Here is a 20,041-nt window from a genome sequence, read left to right as displayed (position 1 = left end):
GGAGTGGTTTGAGGTTAAATGTCAGTGAGAAATAATTTTTTCATATAAAGCCGTTAATGAATGACCAAAAAAATAACTCAAATACTTTTAAACAAAGGTGATTATAAAACAAGTGTATTTAAGGATGGAAAAACTTTTACGTTTGCAAAATAATGGGTGAGTTCTAATTTCAAGTAAAAAAAATGAAATTTTTATGTCAAAAATGCAGCAATGCAATGTGTAGGTACTAAACGTCAAATAAATTAATCACTGATCTACGTAAAGTTTTGATAAATTATTTTTTAATGACTTGATCATTATTATGTCGATATTAATCCTTGAGTTTGCGAACCCTGAGAAATTTTAATGATAAAATCATGTATAGCTGATGTTTATTCTGATAAGAATGCAAAGCCGATATAAATGTAATGATAAGATTAGAAATACGGAGAAAGGAGTCACATTATAACGTGACACTTGACTGAATGGAATAATAAGTCAGGTATGTCAAATGAAGACATATCACGAGTCACGAACATGGAAATAAATATATATATATATATTTCACTTCATGATTAATTAATAAATTAATTGGCTAGAGTTCATTGAACTTCGTTGAACCGGAGACAGAATTACAACTGAAATTAGTATTTTTATAAGGCATGAGGCAGGTCAGTAAGCCAATAATCGGTCAGAAGAGTAGGTATCTATAGTCAAAATACATCATTTTGTGGTAATGACATTAAATATTATGACAGAAATTTGTAGACTAGATTGGTTAAATTCAGTGGATTATCTAACTGTTCTATTTATTTTGGTTTATCTTTATTGAAATTCGATTTTTGTCAAAATTTGAACCAAGCAGCCAAAAAACCAGCCAATAATTGCTTTATTTGTTTTATTGTGCAGTGTGCGTGGATGCATTGTTATGATGTACATGTTCTCTTTTCAGTTTATTATACTTGTCTCACAACGCACCGAACAAATGTGGGGCACGGTCAAAATGTTCCTGGAAAGTTCAGGAAATCGAGTCACTAATTTGGCAGAAACCTTCAATCAAGAAGAAGGTTCTGGTCATTCCAACAAATCGGGACTTTTCAAGCCACGCCTACAAATCCTTCAGGAACTTCTTCAAATTGAGGTATTTTCTAGTCGGAGGAGCTGTTGGAGGTGGCCTGACTATACACAAGGTGTGTTTTCATTTATTTTATTAGTAGTTGCAGCCCAAATAAAAATTTATATCAAATAAGATTTATAAAATAATTTTACTCTTATTTGAAAGTCAAGTTTGCAAAATTTCATAAAAAAATAACAAAATTGTGCCTTAAAGGGTGGGGAAAGGAGGTGGTGTTTTTTTAGTAATTTCGTTTAGACAGTAAACTTTCTACTTCTTTGAAGACCAAGTGTAAAACATTTTATTGATATCAGAATAAAACTGTAGACTCGTTTAAAAAACTAAGCAAAAACCAACAAACTCACACCGGGACACTCTTCTAGATACATACATATAGAAGATATTATAACATACTATCAAAAGCCCCAGAAAAGTCGCTGTAAGTAATTTTGTAAGATTCGTCGAACCTTTTTAAATAACTAGGTACTTCTTTATAAATCCTAAAAATAAAATAAATAGCAACGTATCGTTTATTAAAATAAAATAAATATGATAAAATCGAATGCAGAGTATAATAATGTAATACCTTGTATCAAAATGATATTTTCATCGTAGAAAAAAAATTGTTATAGAAAATCTTATTTTAGTTACTCTCAAGAGTCCCAACTGCTCCAAGCGATCTGGATACAGTGAGGCTATGGGATCACCATACGTTGAGAGGCTGGAGATAGTGGCAGATTTCAAGCAACGCGCAACGTTTTGATTATCTCACTAGAACGATACTGAGAGTATATTCCACAATAGATTGTGGAAGAAAATATTGATAAGACTTCCCAAAAATATATTTAAAATTTTTATATTTGTTAACGGGATGTCAGAGAATGGCTCTCAATAAATTTTATTAAATATTATTGTTTTTTTTTTCAGAAATACCAAGAATGGCGCGACAGTTTGCCGAGTTTGACGGATGTGCGGTTACCAAAGCCCGATATGGATAAAATTAAAACTCTGCTCGCTTCTTATATTCCAAAGAAGGATTCTGTCCGTGACGGGACTCATGGGGCACAAGGTAAAACAAATTTGATCTTCACTCAAAACTGATTATAAAATAACAATATTATATTAAATCAACACTGTTTTCAAACAAAAAGATTTCGTAGAATATTGTAAAATATAGTCATGCATACCCGAAACGAACAAAAATGTACACGTAGAAAAATGAATATTGCTAATTTATTAAGAATATCTAAATTATTCGTAATCCGATTAAAAACATGATTGCAGGGTTATTGTTGTTTGTTTTTGGGGTGTTATGGCGTGTTAAGACATCTGAATAAATTTAATTGGGTGATTAAGATGTGAACACATCTTCGGATCTACCGGATCTGCCCTGATGATGGACACTGCAACGCTGTCCGAAACGTCGGCTAAAGAAGGAGTTAGCGCAACACGGCATAACACCCCAAAAACAAACAACAAAAATACTTTTGGCCGTGAAAATCTAAAAATTTACATGATTGCAGGGATTTTTTTAAACATTTGTTCCACATATGAGGCCCTGAAGAAAATCATTCCTTTAAGGGCCTATGTGAACTTTGGGGATGCTGTGTAAAGGGTATATTTATTAAAGGAAGGATGGAAAGTTCTGGGAGGAAAAAGGTACGAGGGGCGGGTAGAAATCTGTGGGTCAGTGTGTCCAGGAGTGACGAACATATGAACCTATCCCTCCTACTGCGTTGCTACGCGATGTTCCGATAGAGTCCTTTTGGGGAGGTCAAAAGGTATCCCTCAACCAATCTCTCCCAATCCAACCTGCCACGCAGTCGGTGGACTGACGCATTTGCCGCCAAGGCCCGGATAAACCTCACCCCATGAATCCAGGCACAAATGCTAACTCACCAAACGTAGCGAACCACTTGGGGTGATCTATGGCAGACAAGTGTTGGTTATCCAATAAATGGTTCCTGGAGCAGCGGTACCCAAACCCGCTTCCCAAATTGAACGACTTTACGAATGATTTCATAAGTTTGTTGATATTATATAAGGGATTAATAATTACTCATTTGTCTCCGTAAACATGAGACTATTATTTTAAATTTAATAAAATACCTAAATCAAATTTAATATTTTTGTCTGTCAAGAGTCAGAATGACAGAAGACCATTATTCTGAGAGTATTATAGTTATGTGGTTATTTATCCTCTATGCCTACCCCTGCGGGGAAATGGCGTGAAGGGAATTCAGTTGGAAACAAATGTTACTACGCTAATTACAACGGATTATTAAATTAATATTTAACATTGGCTGCAAAATTGCTAATTTTATTTTAAATTTTGTAGAAGTGTGTTTTCTGTGTAATTTCACATTATGTTTATAATTTGTTAGGCTTTGTAACTTATTTTATAAGTCAATACAATATGCTTGCGTGTATTTTAAAACTAATAAATTTATTTTTTTGTAGATTTCAAAACAAAATTCAAAAACGGAATCGCTTTTATTTTCGATGGTGGTCTATTTGGTGAGTTATTTTTTATTCGCTACTTCTTTCTGCCTGTCATTTATCCGACACTGGATAGAGCCCCAAAATGTTGGAAATTCCTTGTGGAGGAATATCGGACATTTTAAAAAGTATGACATTTGAAAACTTTTATTTTAGGAGAGCCCGAGGGTCACTACGCCGAAATAGATCAACCGTCACCCACGAGTCTTCGGGAACAGTACGAGAAAAAAATTAAAGACTTGGAGAACGAAATCATTCACCTGAGAAAGAGACATAAGAAGAAGAAAGGACGCAAACACCACCATGTAGAAAAGGTAGATTCATTTGTTATTAAATACGATGGTATGTTAGAACTTGATGGCTCCGATGGGTCAGGAAGTAGCAAGAGTTGACGGTAACCAATCAACAAAGATGTTTCAACCTTTTCACCGTGTTCTTATCGTACATTAAAAATTATCACTCTTACGCGGCACCATTTTTGATAATCGTACATCACTTTTTAAACTGCTATAACTCTCTTATTTTTTGACAGATTTATGAATTGCTTATCTTAAATGGTTCATTCATTTTCTTGAATTTTATTGAAATACATAAATAAACCATGAGATGGAAAACATAGCTATATTATAAAGCATGAGACATAACAAACAATTATCAGACTCACACAATCTACCACATCGTTACACCATCATCGTCTTCAAACTGTTTTATATAAACAAATAATGTTTTAAGTAGTGAACGCCAGATGTCAGTAATGGGACTAGTACACGTTTGCCCAATGCATTGGGCCAACCCGCTGGCCCAACGTGTACTGGACCACTTGGCTATTGCCTGCCAACGTTGGCCGGTCAACGTTGGCATGCCAAGTTTAGTTTTATTCTTATGTTTTATTTTTATTATATTATGGGCATAAACATAATGTATGTGCTTAGGGGGTGGCGCGGCGTAGAGGTAAAATTAGCTTGCGAAATGTGTGAGCCGGTCAATGACCTAATAGTAGATAACTGCACAATGTGGAGGAAAAAAACCGTATCTTTAAGTAGTAACTGAAGGGAGTCAAGCAGAAGGGAGATAGAGGGTAAAGACGGAGGGTAATTCCTAATCCACGTTGTATACAGCTTAAAAATGTGATTTCATAAATCTTTAAAAATCCAAAACCATTCAAGGCAACGTGAAACCTATACAAATCCACTAATTTATTCATAAGTCTGCGCAAATGGACTTAATCCTTCAGGCCTCGGAAGGACATTACTAGCCACAAACATCATATTCCATTAGAGCAGTGTTTCCCATCCTTTTTTATGCCATGCCCCACCGTAGTCTTTTCAAAAGTCAGATGCCCCACCGGCATCTTTTTTTAATTAAACAGCAGGTAAATTTTCAAATCATCTTGTAATATGTTTGTAAACATATGAACCAATCATGAAATCAAATAAAACCTATTCTAATACATATATTATAACTGAAATTACAAATACATGTATTACATAATAATACATATTATATTGTAACGCTTGCTACAAATAAATTTTATGTCCGGATCTAACTTAGTTAATTTCAGTCTTAGGTCCCCTTTATTAGTTATATCCAATCGATTTCGTTTTTAAGTGAGTAAATCGCTTATGGCGCTAAAGTCACATTCCACCAAATAAGTTGAGGGAAACGGTAATAATAATTTTCTGGCATGCAAAGTAATATTTGGATATTTTGTGTTAGTTTCTTCGCAAATCCTTAGTGTAAGTTTCTTCTTTAAGTCTTAATGTCACATTCGCACTCACACTGAGCAAAAACCGTTGTCATGTTCTTACTGTAACTATTAATGCTCACAAAAGACAAATTGAATGACTCACATTCGCATTCACACTAAGGATAAACCATTTTCATGTTCTTACTACGATAATTCATGTTCACAGAAGTCACAATTGATGATACACAATAGCACTCATACTAAAGAAAAAACATTCTTTCTGTAATTATTCATGTTTATGGAAGTCAAATTTGACGATACACATTATCACTCATATTTAGGATAAACCATTCTCATTTTCTTAGTGTAACTATTTATGTTCACAAAAGTCAAGCTTAAGAAGGCACATCCGCACTCATACTAAGCAAAATCCATTATCATGTTCTTACTGTGATCATTCATGTTCACGGATATCCAGCTTAATGTTACAAATTCGCACTCATGCTTAGGAAAAATTATGTATCATATTCTTATTGTAATTATATATTTTACTTTAGGAAAATTAACAGTTACTTGGTTGGTTTATACATGTGCAATTTACTTAACTGAGAAACCAATTATGGTTTCCTCATTATACTTATACATTATGTATAAATCAATTAAACAGTAAATTGTAGATGTTGTATTATACCAATATAACATCTACAGCTACATCTTGCACAGTTTCTGTGTTTTTAGATAATTATTGAAATTGTAACGAGTTTCATTCTATTTTAAGTACAATTAGGCGTTTATTTCAATTTTGTACATCTCAGGCATATTTTTTATATGACCGATGAGTATTCCCCTTTATATGTGGAATGCCTACGTGTCTCATCTCTGAAACGTGGGGCCCCACCTCTGAGGCGTTGTGGCCCACCGGTGGGGCGTACGCCCCACCTTGGGAAACACTGCATTAGAGCCTCTGAAGGACAGATATGACCGGGGCGTCCATAGATTATAAAAGTATTTTAATAGGTCATTTGATAGATGATTTTTTCGTCATTGGAAAGATAAATAATAATTATTCTTTTCAGTTTGGATAAAATATTTGTACCCAATAACATGGATAAAGTAAATAAAAAAATTAAAAGTGCATGATTACGAATCAGAAGGATTTTTTAGGATTATTTTTATTTATTTACTGTATAAACGGCATAAAAAAGTGACAGTTTACTTACTAATTACCCACAAACAAATAATGTGTTCTATACATATTGAATTCTTACAAAATTATTGACGTTCCGAGTCAAAGTGTCTTTGTTAACATTTTCATGTTTGATATTAAAAAAATATTTTTATAACTATCAATGTTTATTTCAAATACCAACATTGCAAAGATAATTGTATTCAGTTTCTAAAATGGTATTTTTTCTTACCGACAACTTCAAAAATAAGTAATATATAGCACATTTTAGATACCCCGGGAGCATTCCGAAATTCCTTGAAATTTCACCATATCGTTGGGAGGTGTTGATAAAATTATTTTAAAACCTAAAGGGTTATGTTTAAAATTGCTAGGATTTTATAATTATTGTTGATTGAGTCATAATTGAATGTGATTTCTTAATTTTCGATTCAGAAAACTCTAATTGAGATGTATTCCGAAGTCTTGGACGCGCTGAGCGGATATGGAGATACGGGCGATGATGATCATCTACCAAGAGTTGTGGTGGTCGGAGACCAGAGTTCAGGGAAGACCAGCGTTCTGGAGTGCCTGGCGAGAGCCAGAATATTTCCAAGAGGTGCTGGGGAAATGATGACCAGGTATTTGGCTAAAGTTTTTATTATTCAACCCAAAATGATTAAATTTTTTCTTTGTTATCGCTATAATCGAAAAACAAACCACCGGCAAGGGCAAATTAATTTTTTCTGGTTTAATTTGAGGGTCGATGTCGTTTGTATACATTTGAGAAAATTTCCAGGTCCCATGATAACTCAACACAGTGACAATTCAATATAAAGTTTATTTTTCGGAATCACTTTATTGAGTAAAACCTCAAATTGTAATAATTAATTATTGAAGACAATATTAGCGATTTCTAAACGAAAATCTGAAACAGAAAAATCAGAAAAGGATACGGTCACATCTAAGACACGAACCCAGGACCCTTGTCTTTCCGGGACACTGCTCTAGATGTGACCGTATCCTTTTCTGATTTTTCTGTTTCAGATTTTCGTTTAGAAATCGCTAATATTGTCTTCAATAATTCAATATAAAGTCATTGGAAAGATGAATTTTTTTTTTTTTAACCTAACCTATTAACCCAGTTAATAAAGTTTTTGTTTCATCACTTTCCATGACTTTATATAACTTTTTAAAGATGTGATGAATTATCATGGAAGTGATTTATCCGGTCACCATGTAAACTATGCATGTAACATATCTCGAGAGATGCTGTTGACTAATCACTGTTTTTGCCATTCAGGTTGTTAAATATTTTTATTATGGTGAAATTTCATTGAATCTCGGAATGCTCCCGAGGTATCTAAAATATGCTACATATTTCTTATTTTGTAAGTTGTTTCTAAAAAGAAATACCATTTTAGAAATGTTTCTATTTGAATCTAATATTGATTTTCCTTAAAAAAATATTAAATCAAACATGAAAATGTTAGCAAAAAACTTACCGGGACATTTTTCCTATGATTTTTAAAGAATTCGATATTTATAAAACACATTCCTTTTGTCAAGGTAATTGTTAAGAAAACTGTTACCTCACCTTTTATGCCATTTATATCAAAAAAATTGTTCAAAATTAAAAAAACAAATTTAAATGCCAATGAAAAAATCCCGCTAATTCGTAATTATGCACTTTGATAATTTAAATAAATTTATAGATTTCCAAGGACGAACAAATCACATATTTACAGATTATAGAAAAGAATATTTTATAATGTATGGACAATTTTATTTCGGTCAGATCCGTGCTTCAGAGCCTCTAATGAAATATGATGTTTTTATTTATTTATTTATTTATACTGGGTTTTTACAGACGATCTCACTTACGTTAGAACAATCCAGTTATAAAAACTCAGTCAAAATACAAATACACATACAAAGACATATTTATTCTCATATACCTAAATAAAGATTAAAATATAAAACAAATAAAAATTCAATATTAAAAATAAATATGTAATACAAATATTACAGAAAAGTAAGAGACGCAAGTAATACTTAATAAAATCAGTGCAACATACTATTTAAGAAAAGCAGATTTTTTTTCTGAATCCATACAAATTATTGACAAAAATATCTATTTCAGCACAATTAATCTTATTGTAGAGTCTACACATTTGGGTCAGAGGGCTAAAACAGTCGATATTATTTTTGAAAATATTCAGGTGAAAAATGCTATGGTGTCTTAAACAATGGGAATTGGGGACATTTATTTCAATATTGCTAATACATAATGTTTGTGGCTAGTAAAGTCCTTCTAAGACCTGAAGAGTTAAAAATGTGATGAATGTTGTCAAAAACGGTTGTTTTTTTTAATTTTTTTTTATTAACAACATAAAGTTTTTTTACAGTTTTTTTTCGATGTCTGTCTCACTAGGATAAACCTGTGTCGAGACAGACGTATAGTGTAGCGATTTTAGATAACTTAAATATTTACAGAAAAAAACACAACATATTTTCGATTTTATTATTCGACATATTTTACTGCATGTTACATGCCTATGTTGATTGGCTTGTTGTAAATCTAACTTTACTGGAATTTCTTACCATTCTTGAGTCAATGTTTTGGGCAGACTTGCAGTTCAATCAACTGACAACTACTAAAACTGCCTACAGTCGAAAAGTATTAGGTGGTAACCAGAGTATCTCGCACAGTTGATCGATAAAGGTTTTACCAATAATGTCGGTAACTTGGCATCGTTCCCAAACATGACTGCAGATCAACGAAAAGACAACAGTTCACAACGACTAAGTATTCTCCATTTATTAGACGTGAACTGTTGTTTATACGTGCAATCTTCAGGCGTGCTCAAGAACGATGAAAAATTATCGACATTATTGATATATCCTTTATCAATCGACCTTGCTAAACTTACTTAGGTTATGAAAAAAGGTACTATTGGTAATTTTTTTTAAATTATCTGTGCTTTTTTTTATGAAGAGATAAACAGACAACTGTTTGGATTGAATTGATTCTCGTGACCATCAACCGCCACATTATACTGTTTGAGTCCTCATCAGTTGTCACCATACCGACAGCAATAAGTTCTAATTCATGAATTCAAATTTCTTCTAATCTTTCAGAGCGCCTGTCAAAGTGACCTTTTCAGCTAGTCCCCATCATTACGCCCAATTCAAAAACTGTGCAAAGGAATATGATTTGACGAAAGAAAAGGATTTAGAGGAATTAAGAACGTAAGCTCTTCACCTAATTTTATTAAAATAAATTATCATAAGAATGTATTAAAAAAACCTATCGACCTAATCTTGTTTTGAAACCTCTAATTAAAAAAAACCATCTCTATCTTGAATGATGTGTTTTTAATACCTTTATCTATTTATATAATTGGAAATTAAATTATGCACATTGTTTTGTCTTTATTTTGATCATAGAAAATATGAACAATGAAAGATACGACATGGAAGTGTGCGGACTGTCGACTGTATTTTATATCTGCAAGTTTTCTCCGTGTAGAAGTGAAAATACGAATAAATTACGTTCATATGTATTTTCTCTAGGTTTTTACAAACAGAAAAAACGCATCATTCATATCGCATTTCACTAAATTAATATAGTGGCTAATGTTTTATTATTTATAAATGGCGTATTATATTTATTTATTTATTAAATATCAACGGTATAAAAATACCATACACCATACATGTCACAGAATAACAACTAACTGTGACATTTTATCATAAAATGACGACAGAAAGTATAAAATGAATACTAGAAAGAGATACAAGTGCATACAAAATATTATCAACAAGTATGAGCAGACTAACGTTATATTGGTAATGATTTAGAAGATATGATAATATAGCCTTCTTGTACCTAGCTTCTGTGCAGTTAAACAGATCCGCTACATCTGCGTACCTATTACTAACTTCATGTAATCTAGGTACAGCATATCATTCAGCATGGCGTTCATAATAAACGATACACCTGTTTTATTTTTAGCGTTTTCAGATGGGGCTAATTGAAATATTTTGGAAAAAAACCCTTTCGCACCATGTGCTTTTAAATATTAAGATGAATATTGTTTGTACATACGGAATAATAATAAATAAATTGTATTATAAAAACACAATTCTTTGAAGAAACAAATATAAATACAGTAATTATCTATCTCGTATTATATTTCGATGACAACGTTCGATTTAATCACCGATACAATATTGAACTTGTACTCGTTTCTTGAAAGAATTCAGTTTTATAAGGATAAAACTTTTTATTCATATTTATATTTCGTATCTATATTTACACCCGTTCACAAACAATTCATGTTAAGACGAGACAATACCCTAAAATAAAGCCAGAAACGATGTAAGTGAAGCAGCCGTGCATAAACATATTCGACGCGCGGCTCTGGCGTATTGGACAGACCTACGGTTGAATTTGCCGTATCAATTTTCTAAAATAAAGTTGGAATCTTTACGACATGTCACGACTTAACCACACGTCGCGACATGTGTTTAAGTCGTATAGAAACAATATTCGGCACGCGGTTCGGCGAAACGGATGGGCCTACGTTTGACTTTGCCCTAGCAGGCCTAGAAAATCGATCTTTACGTATGTCAAAATGTTCCGTGCGTTGGGTCCCTCGGTGCTTATCCCATAAAAGAATTCAACTGTTCATGATTTTAGAGGCAATTTTAGAAATGATTTGTTATTTAATGATAAGTGTCGATAAACATTCTTTTGCTTTATTAACGATGCAAATATGACGAAATATGAAATATCAAAAAAACATTTTGATGGGCGTAAATTCAAAATACAAACGATCGACTTCCGTTGAAACAAAAAAATTGTTTTACAAAAATTAAAATTTCTACAAAAAAATGCTTTTTAGAATTTTTAAATTTATTTTTCCTTTAAGTAACATATAATGTAGATCGAGATTAAAAAATAATCTTGACCTACATTGTATGCTATTTATTTTTCATATAAATATCATATAATGAAGGTCAAGATTATATTTTTAATAATTACAGTTAGCTAACAAAAAATGCCATAATTGCCTATAAAATCATGCAAAAGTTAATTGGCCTATATTTAATAATTTAAAACAAAAAATAAATAAAAAAATCACATATCCGTATTAAATATTTGCAATACCTTTAATTAAAAAAAATGTACTTAGGCTGCAAATCCAAATTTAAAATTTTTATGAAAAGGCCGTGTAGCCATTCCTGTCAATAATAATAATTATTATGGAAAGTAATTTTTTTTAAATATTTTAACTACCCCCTTATTAGAATGTTAAGATTTGAACATGTATTTCGTTTAATCTTAAATTCAGACCTGTAACGTATTTTACATATTCAGGCAAATTGAACTCAGAATGAAGTTGAGTGTGCAAGATGGTAAAACCATTTCCAAAGATGTCATTTCCTTGAATATAAGAGGCCCTAACCTACAAAGGATGGTTTTGATTGACCTACCGGGGATTATAGCTGTAAGTAAATACAAAATACTAATCAGTATCTTGATCTTGGTAATGCTATGTTTTTGTATGGAAAATCTTTTAATGAGTGCAATTACGTGGAAGAATTCTGTAAACAATGAATTTTGGATTGTTTTGTCTTTGACATAGTTGCCATTGTGAAGATTATAAACATGTTTTTTGTATTAGTGTTTGGGTCATTATCTATAAAGTAATTTCAGATCAAATATTCATAAAGTGACGGTATCAGATAAAACATAAGACAAAGATAATACGATACATATTTGTTTTATCATTTTTTTACGATAATATGTTTTATCAGTACTTAATCTCACCATATTTCCCAGTACTTTATTTTCGATCATTGTTTTTTGATTATAAATTAAAGTCATTTTGTAAAAAAAATACGTATTTCTGCTAATTCGAAAATTTGCAGTAAAAAATATAACACGCCCAAAATTAGAAACTAATGGATTAAATAGATTAATGTGATAAGATAAGTGCTATTATTATTCAATTTGTGTAATTATTAATACACGTGAAAGCTGGTTCGTCTTCCGAAGGCATTATCGAACTGTTTGTTAATATATAAATGAAATATTTTTTTTTTTATTTTTCGGAATAACTTTATTGAGTAAAACCTCAAATTGTAATATTTAAATATTGAAGACAATATTAGTAATTTCTAAACGAAAATCTGAAACAGAAAAATCAGAAAAGGAAACGGTCACATCTGGGACTCGATCCCAGGACCCTTGTCTTTCCGGGACAGTGCTCTACCGACTGAGCTAATGAGACCCTATTCCCCTCGGTCACTTTTAACTGTATCATACTTCGAATAAGAACTACTAACATTGTCTTCATTTTTTCACCGCACATTTTTTTTTTTTTTTTTTTTTTATTGGCAACTATCTTTATGTATGATCGCAAGATTCAACCCGAACTAAATGCAATCCAGACAGCGTCTTTTTTTTAGATAAACCTATCTTATTTTTTATTTTTTATGTGCGACATCTGTTGACTTTTCTGCAAGTCTAGAATGAATATTTATTTTTCGGAATAACTTTATTGAGTAAAACCTCAAATTGTAATATTTAAATATTGAAGACAATATTAGTAATTTCTAAACGAAAATCTGAAACAGAAAAATCAGAAAAGGAAACGGTCACATCTGGGACTCGACTCCTGGGTTCGAGTCCCAGATGTGACCGTTTCCTTTTCTGATTTTTCTGTTTCAGATTTTCGTTTAGAAATTACTAATATTGTCTTCAATATTTAAATATTACAATTTGAGGTTTTACTCAATAAAGTTATTCCGAAAAATAAATATTCATTCTAGACTTGCAGAAAAGTCAACAGATGTCGCACATAAAAAATAAAAAATAAGATAGGTTTATCTAAAAAAAAGACGCTGTCTGGATTGCATTTAGTTCGGGTTGAATCTTGCGATCATACATAAAGATAGTTGCCAATAAAAATGTGCGGTGAAAAAATGAAGACAATGTTAGTAGTTCTTATTCGAAGTATGATACAGTTAAAAGTGACCGAGGGGAATAGGGTCTCATTAGCTCAGTCGGTAGAGCACTGTCCCGGAAAGACAAGGGTCCTGGGTTCGAGTCCCAGATGTGACCGTTTCCTTTTCTGATTTTTCTGTTTCAGATTTTCGTTTAGAAATTACTAATATTGTCTTCAATATAGAAATATTTTTTTATAGATGAAATAATAATGTTATTGAAAATAATTTCCCTTATGCTTATGGCTTATGTCATCTTTGTGAATGCTGTATGAAGGGACTTTTTAAAGAAAGGAACGAGAGGAAGTTTTGGGAAGGAAAAATATATGAGGGTTAGATAGGAATATAGGGATCAGTGTATCCAGGTGATGGAGAAATAACCTATCCCTCCCGCAGTGGGTCAAAAGGGACCAGTTGGAGAGGTCAAAGGGTCTCCCCAAACCAGCCTCTGATCTGGCACGCCACGCAGCAGGTGGGCAGGCGCAACCTGAACACACCTGATCCGACGAACCCGGACATCCCTGCCAAATCACCAAACCTAGCGAACCATTTGGCCTGACATATGGCAGAGGTGTTGGTTATCCAATAAATGTGTCTGAGGCGGCGGTACTCAAACCCACCTCCCAAATTGAATAATAAATGAATATAATATAAACTATTCTAATAATCGGTGATTATTTATTATTTGCAGACTCAAACAATAGATATGGCTGAAGATACGAAGAGTTCAATTAAGGAAATGACAGAATCATACATGAAAAATCCCAATGCAATTATTTTATGCATTCAGGTAAGACTGATAAATAATCTGACTTCTTTTGACTTTTGTTTCCTGATTTTTTCAAGCTTCGAAGTCCACCAAAATTATAATTTCCTGGAACTTGTTGCGTTCAGGGCCCCAACCAGCGGAACACAACTTTACCTTTTGACTAGCTCAAGGTCGGTAGGTGAGTGAATACTCCAAAAACCACAGGGTCGGGCCGTTTAAGACTTACTTTTCTGACACACCTTTGGGAAGAAGGGCCCCTGGAAATCCTCTGTCGTCAAATAAAACAGTGGGTGATGGAAATGGTTTTGATGGTACAACTACGCAGGAGGGACATTAAATTATAATCGTACAAGGTACGGCACATGATATCTAATTAACGGGAACATTATAATAATCTCTCTCTCTGATGGCAAATTTGACGTTAAATGGATTATAAAAGGCAACACAAGATAATTAGTTACAGCGGAATCACATATCTACAGGCTCTGAGAATCATCTCAACACGCGTGGTCATGCCTGACCCGCGGTGGATTCTGTCATATGTTGAGTTGTAAATGGGAACTTCCGAGCTGTTCCTAAAAGCAAACAAATTAGCTTGAGAGTCAATTACACCAGTATTTATATTATTATTTATGTTGTTTGCAACAGTATGCAATCCAAGGCATCAATAGAAACGAAGGCAACAAAAGACATCGATAACTTTCCAAGTCTTCGAATGGTCGAGTTTAAGTACCATTGCAGTAAAACCCAATAGCATCACAAGTACCATTGTAGTAAAACCCAATGGCACTACGTGTACCATTGCAGTAAATCCCAATAGCATCACAAGTACCATTGCAGTAAAACCCAATGGCATCACAAGTACATTGCAGTAAAACCCAATGGCATCACAAATAATACACAGCTAGATTTCGGGAATAATAGTTGTTGGTCATCCAAAAGACATGATTTTTATTTTTATTTTAGGATGGATCGGTAGATGCAGAAAGAAGCAACGTCACTGATCTGGTGGCTGAGTGCGATCCCGAAGGAAGAAGGACAATGTTCGTCCTTACCAAAGTGGATATGGCGGAGAAAAATTTAGCAGATCCTGAGAGGGTAAGTTTTTTATTTTTTATATCTGGCTACATTTAATTTCTACCAAGAGATAGAGGGATAGGTCTAACAACAAAAACACCATCTTTTAAAATTCGTCATGGTGATGGTGTATTTTTATATCGAACCCGCGACCTCTGGAATCGTAGTCAAGAGCTTTGTCCCTCAACCACGGGGGCCGTCAAAAGGCCGTTGGAGGAACAAAATCGTTTAGTCATCAATGTGAATCCGTAAGAAATATAATTATTATAATACAGGCGAATTCTTTTTAATTCATGTTTTATAATACTGTGTTTTCTCTGAAATAAATAAAAATCAAAAAGATAATATTCTCTCTTTGTTTTATTTTAGATCAAAAAGATCCTCAGTGGCAAGTTATTCCCCATGAAAGCCCTTGCATACTTTGCCGTGGTGGCGGGGAGAGGAAACACCAATGATTCGATTTCTAAAATCAAAGAATATGAAGAAAATTACTTCAAAAACTCTAAACTTTTCAAGTAAGTGTTATAAATTTAATAACGAACCTACAATCAAGGTAAACGCTTTCTTTCTGTCCATTCACAGATTATATGTTCTTAGGTCACAATATGAAATGTTCGAAAATGTCAATTATTGTACATTTAAATATTTTAATAACTATTTATTACAATATGAGCTTCGATATTTTAGTGTTTTTTTGGCAATTTATACTAGTATAATAGGATATGAACCGTCAAAATTATATTCGATAAGATGAGAATCTTTATTCTCATACAAACCTTATTATTATAATATATTGTAGTTTTATTATGTTTCTTATCATAGACAGCACATGCACAAGCACGTTTAGAAGCATTCGAAAAAACTCTTAAAAGTGAAATGAGAAATTAAAAAAAAATGTACCACGACTTTTTTTGGAGTTTTAAATACACTATCGGATTTTTATTAATTAGTGATAACTTATCGAAATTCTAAATGTGACTAAAAAAGTAGGAAGGTATTCTGAAAAAAAACAAAAAAATAACAGTAAAAAACAACAGCAATAGCAAAAAAGTTATTTAAACTGAATTAATAACACACCCCCCGTCCTCATAGTATAAAGCGCCAAAAACGTTGTAAACTTACTACAGGTTTCGAATAATACCAGGTGGTCGAACGATATTTTTATGTGATCTCAGTTATGGATATTGATATAATTGGATCAGTGGGTCGATGTCATGTTTGAATATGATTTTTATAGTTGAAAAATCATTTCAGGGACGTGGATCCAAGTCACATCACGACTGATAATTTGTCAAAAGCAGTCGCCGAATGCTTTTGGAAGATGGTGAGCGAAACGATACATGAACAATCAGAAGTGTTCAAGAACAAAAGGTTTGAGTTGGAAACCGAGTGGAAAAACACATTTCCAAAGTGAGTAAGCTTTTTCTTATAAATTTGTTTTATTTGTGGTCAAAATATAAATACCTGGGCCATTCTAGGGCCTTTTCAGGCTTTGCACTGTGGATCTCATGTCTATTCCAGGGCAGATTGAACTGCAATGACACATTGTATAGTTTGTATTTTAAGCCCCCGTCTGTGCATTTGCATATTTTGTTGACGGGTGACCTGATTTTATGGGGCAGTGGAAACCCAGCCGCCTCTGTTTGCGGTCGGATCGTGATGGATATTTCTTAATTCTTATTGTAGAAAATTGCTAATTGATCATCTACTTCCCTTCTGGATTTAGCCAACCAAATTGGTTTGGACTGAGCTCAAACTTACAAGCAAGTGGGGCATTGATTAGCATTTCTTTGTTTAAGTCTCAATCCACCTTGTAAAATTGTTTCTTCAATGTAACGAATATGCTGCTTTATTTAAAAAATATAAATAAATGAATTACTTGCATTATGTTATCTGTTATCAGGCCGGTTACTGCTGATCAACGATCCATAATTCCAATCTTTATTGATTTGGAATCTCCTTGTTCGTTTTCGCTAGTTGGTCAATGTCACAACGTATATGAGTTGCTACATGTTGTCATGATCATTTTGATCCACCTTTCATTAATTGCTTGTTTCACGTCTCTAGATAATTTTATCAATTTTCGATACACCTTTATGGAAAAAGGTAACTTCATGCTCCACTATTTTGCAGTAAATTATTGAAAGTGCTGAAAGATCCCTGTTCCACGAGCTGGACTTAAATTGAAGCATTTTAAAATTTCACAATCGATAACCATCAAGTCGACGATCAGCTTTGTTTTTAGTTTTTCACATTTGAACAGCCCCAGTTAAATTGCGACTCTCCGACCGTTTTAACTATTGACCAAAATTTTAAAAACTTTCGAGCGTAACGGACATGTTGCTGACCGAAAGTTGGCATCCGACGGGGATTTAATCTAAATGATCTAACCGTATATTATAATGCAGGAGATTAAAACTCATTTTTTGAAAGATAAACGTCGATTACAGGCTCATTGAACTGGACCGAGATGAAATCTTTGCAGTGACCGCCAACATTTTAAGAGATCGGGCAATGAAGATCTTTGCAGTGGCACCTGGAATCTGGGATGAGGAAATCGGTGCCAGAATGTGGAAGAATATGAAGAAGCACGTATTCGAGGACATTTACTTTCCTGCCGCGATGACAAAAGACTATGGTAATGTAGATATCAAATAAAAAAAAACGACAAGAACAAATTGTGGAACAGTTCTAAGTTGGGAGTCGCGGGTTTCAAACCCGGCATGAGAAATAAACATTTTTGTGACAAAAGTTTGAAGGGCAGTATTTTTAATTTGCAAAAAAAACCTACTCAATTTTTAAGAGTTGTTTTATAAATTGAGAAAGTTTGATTTTGAAAAAAGAACCTACACGGAAAAGACTAACTGATATAAAATATTGCTAATTTATTACAAATCTGGTTAAATTATTCGCATTCTTGTTAAAAACGGGACTTCCGGCCTTTACCGAATGAATTGACAGGATTCCTAAGAAAATTATTTCTTATTAGGATGTCGGAACACGTGTTCTAAAAAAATCTAATATTTTTTTATTTTTTTTATTTATTACTTGTAAATTATTTAACATTATAAATGATAGCAATATGCAGACTTATATATATATAATGTTTTCGTTATTATTCTACTACTTCATAAGTTGAGCTCCAGGAGCTCGTGTTTATGGGAGGAGTATTTATCTTTAGTTCTAATGATTTTGTAAACAATAATCAAAAAATTTTGATATAACTACAAACATAATATTAACATAGGTACACAAATTAGAAAAGTGTGTTTTTAAAGATAATTAAAATAATATATCTTTTTACAGATTAAGTAAGCGTGAGGAAATTAAGGGTACAATATATCAGGTACACAAATTAGAAAAATAGTTTTTTAAAGACAATTAAATATTTTTTACAGATTGAGTAAGTGTAAGAAAATTAGGGATACAATTTATCATTATCCAATTTTAGGGACTTGATTAACTTTTTGAATTGTTCATAATTCACAGTTTCGGTTACACTAATTTTATTTTTGGACAATAATATATTATACCATCTCACACCTAAATACCAATAGTGGTGCTGAGCCGTAGTCGTTCTAAGCATAGGAATGGCTATTAAGCCATTAGTTTTAAATCTATTGCTTATGCTATCTGAGGGGTGAATTGTATAAATAAAATATTCTTTATAAATTTGATATAAGGCGATTCTCTTATACAATTCTGTGATAGATGGTACATTAAATTCCCGAAATATCTCTAAAGTAGGGGAGTCATATGGTTTCCTAGGGATGATTTTTTAAAATTATTCTTTGAATTGTAATTATGGGCTGTAAAGAAGCCTTAAAAGCCCCTCCCCACCCAATAATCCCGTACTGCAATATGGACTGAATTAATGCATAATAGACAATTTTGATAGTTTTCTTATTTAAAATATTTCGTATATTATAGAAAATATAGATAAGTTTTCTTATTATTTCAACAGTGAGATTAATATGGTCTTTCCATTTAACATTTTTATCTATTAAGATAAAAAATTGTAACATTTCGTCATTATATTTATCAGGAAAAGGACACCTGCATAAACACGTGTTTCCATATATTCTTAATAGACTTATATTTTATTAGGAAAAAGATTGCATTTTGAATAGACGTTTTTAATAGAATTTCAATAAATCAGCCATTCTCGGTGTATATTATGTCCAACTAGTTTCAGAGGTGAAAATTCATTCGCATAGAGAGCAACTGCTCCCACCCGTCAAGACCCGTCTGGACCATGGCATCCCTAATGGGGAGTATTTTGTGAGGCAATGAGTAGTGGGGGCGGGTAGAAGATGGGGATGAGGGTGGTGAGAGAGTTACCTGGCTTTTCAGATTTAGACCAAATACATATAAAGCCATTTCAAGCAATTTTTTGATCCTGAATTCAGGTTTTGAACCCACAACCTCTGGATTCCTAGTCGAGGACCTCACCCCTCAACCAAGGAGGCCATTAGAGATCAATACAAACAAAAAAAATTCTTAGAAATGTATGTTCCGATTCTTCTGTTCTGATAACATACTTATTAATTTGTGTTACAAGGCGATTTAAATTTATTTTATAATTCAACCTTAGGGATATAATTTTAAAAAAAATATTTCAACCGGTTTCAGCATCTTTCAACACGACGGTCGATATCCTATTGAAGCGATGGACAGACAACAACCTGCCAAAATTGTAAGTTAACCTTTTGCCAATATAGGCTGTTATGATGT

General features: G+C 32.8%; 1 protein-coding gene across 1 annotated transcript; it reads left to right on the top strand.

The window, feature by feature from the left end:
* The first annotated feature begins 982 nt into the window (after positions 1–982).
* On the top strand, positions 983–20,007 carry LOC149413629 (dynamin-like GTPase OPA1, mitochondrial). The gene is made up of 13 exons (XM_089644442.1): positions 983–1,120; positions 2,021–2,162; positions 3,554–3,610; positions 3,749–3,906; positions 6,901–7,085; positions 9,586–9,696; positions 11,831–11,960; positions 14,153–14,251; positions 15,197–15,328; positions 15,677–15,822; positions 16,562–16,717; positions 17,758–17,945; positions 19,940–20,007. Exons 1-13 carry the CDS (start codon positions 983–985, stop codon positions 20,005–20,007), a joined length of 1,710 nt encoding a protein of 569 aa, XP_089500568.1.
* Positions 20,008–20,041: the final 34 nt, after the last annotated feature.

This window comes from Hesperophylax consimilis, chromosome 21 (assembly GCF_061612785.1).
Source record: "Hesperophylax consimilis isolate HC1 chromosome 21, BYU_Hcon_1.0, whole genome shotgun sequence".
In the NCBI taxonomy this organism is placed as follows: domain Eukaryota; kingdom Metazoa; phylum Arthropoda; class Insecta; order Trichoptera; family Limnephilidae; genus Hesperophylax; species Hesperophylax consimilis.
The sequence above is the reverse complement of the archived record's forward strand: the minus strand, read 5'-3'. Positions and strand labels throughout refer to the sequence as shown.